Source organism: Limulus polyphemus, unplaced genomic scaffold (genome assembly GCF_000517525.1).
Source record: "Limulus polyphemus unplaced genomic scaffold, Limulus_polyphemus-2.1.2 Scaffold6958, whole genome shotgun sequence".
In the NCBI taxonomy this organism is placed as follows: Eukaryota; Metazoa; Arthropoda; class Merostomata; order Xiphosura; family Limulidae; genus Limulus; species Limulus polyphemus.
Genome location: NW_013672568.1, coordinates 39,945 through 42,033, shown reverse-complemented (window position 1 = coordinate 42,033; position 2,089 = coordinate 39,945). Strand labels below are relative to the sequence as shown.

At 31.0% G+C, this 2,089-nt stretch overlaps 1 protein-coding gene across 1 annotated transcript; it reads left to right on the top strand.

Moving 5' to 3' along the window:
• The first annotated feature begins 602 nt into the window (after window positions 1–602).
• LOC106474216 (proteasome subunit alpha type-2) lies at window positions 603–1,865 on the top strand. The gene has a single exon (XM_013934908.2). The coding sequence runs from the start codon at window positions 744–746 to the stop codon at window positions 1,449–1,451; it is 708 nt and encodes a 235-aa protein (XP_013790362.1). The 5' UTR covers window positions 603–743; the 3' UTR covers window positions 1,452–1,865.
• Window positions 1,866–2,089: the final 224 nt, after the last annotated feature.

The following is a 2,089-nucleotide window of genomic DNA, read 5'->3' as shown; positions in this document are numbered from 1 at the left end:
GAAAGTAAACCTACAGACATCGGTCTTATTCAACAAAATCTGCCTTTATGTATATGTATATATATGTCTGTGTGTGTGTGTGTGTGTGTGAATATCACCATCATGACAGACTTTTTCTTAGATTTTTTGTGCTTATTTTTACAATATATCATAGATATGATAATCTTTAAATAAATATATGTTTGTAATAATTCACATACGTGCTGTTAAATTTGCAGATTTAAATGTACTAACACAGTGACAATATTTAATTATTTTTAATAAGTTAATTTTTCAACGTAGACTTAGTTAATTTTTTAAATAACAAATAATGTTCCAAATATATAGAAAATAGGTTAATTATAGAAAGTTAAACATAACCTGAACAAACTATTAAAAGTATTTAAGCAACCTGTTAAGCACAAACTTTTTTTACCATAAACACAGATGTAACTTAAAGAGTTAAACTTAGACTTTTTCCATAAGATATATCATAATAGTGCAACTTACATTAAACATGTTATGAGTTTTATATTACATGTTCGTTTAAACGGCAATATATTTTACTTTTTATTATCCTGAATTTCTATAATTTATGATACACTAGAAATGTTAGAGGGCTCTGTACAATTCCTCTGAAACGCTTACACTCTAGCCTCGTTTTGTAATTAGTGCTTTGTCATTGGCCTGTAAGTAAGATTATACCAAACTGTTTTAAAGGTAAAGATTTTTTTTTATCATATCAACATAAGTGATCATTCGGTATGGCAGGTATTGAAAGATATAGTTTTTCTTTGACAACTTTTAGCCCTTCAGGAAAGTTGGTACAGATTGAATATGCTCTTGCAGCAGTTGCAGCTGGCGCCCCTTCTGTTGGCATCAAAGCTTCGAATGGAGTTGTACTGGCTACAGAGAAGAAGCACAAATCTATTTTATATGAAGAGCATAGTATACACAAAGTGGAAATGATTACTAACCATATAGGAATGGTTTATAGTGGAATGGGCCCTGATTATAGACTTTTAGTGAGGAGAGCAAGAAAACTCGCCCAACAGTATTATCTGACTTATGATGAACCAATCCCAACAGCACAACTTGTTCAACGAGTGGCTTATATCATGCAAGAATACACACAATCTGGTGGAGTCAGACCATTTGGTGTTTCCTTACTTATTGCTGGATGGGATGATGACAGGCCATATTTATTTCAGTGTGACCCTTCAGGTGCATATTTTGCTTGGAAAGCTACAGCTATGGGGAAAAACCATGTAAATGGCAAAACATTCTTGGAAAAAAGATACAGTGAAGATTTAGAGCTCGAAGATGCTGTACACACTGCAATCCTGACGTTGAAGGAAGGGTTTGAGGGACAGATGACAGCAGACAATATTGAAATTGGAATCTGCAATGCCAAAGGTTTTCAACGTCTTTTGCCATCTGAAGTAAAGGATTATTTAGCTAACATTTCGTAGCTGCTCATGATTTCAGTTTTCTTACTTTTGAAGAAAAGTAACTTAGCTACAAGTCTTAATTATTGTATTGTAGAATGCTAACTAACTATACGTTACGTATGTGTCAATTTGATTTTTTTTTTGTTTCCTAGGTATTGCCTGTTTGTATAACATTTTCAATTGAACATGTTGATTTTTTCTCTGTTTGGGTTTTGTCAATCATACTTTACTGAGAATGATACCATTCAATAATATGTATAGTATGTTTAAACATTCATATTGCTTTTTTTATCTGATGTACGTCTTTAAAATCTTTATTATGTAAAACAAAAATATGATAGCGTTAGGAGGTATAAGGTAATTAAAAAAACACGGATGCTAAAAAACATGTAAACCATACATAATGGAGATTAAAGAAAAATGGTGAAAAATTGACCAATTTTTGTTGTTAAATAAGTATATAAAATCTATCAAGCATACGGCTAAATTTTTGTACTAAAAAAATTGTTTTTATCACCTGCCAAAAGTATTTGACACCTTACATGTTATATTTTTCGAAGTTAAAATTTCAATTTACCAATTTATATACACATCATAGCTGAGAGTAAAATATTAGTAAGTATGGTTTTATGATGATGGTTGAAAAGGCTACAAGGTAA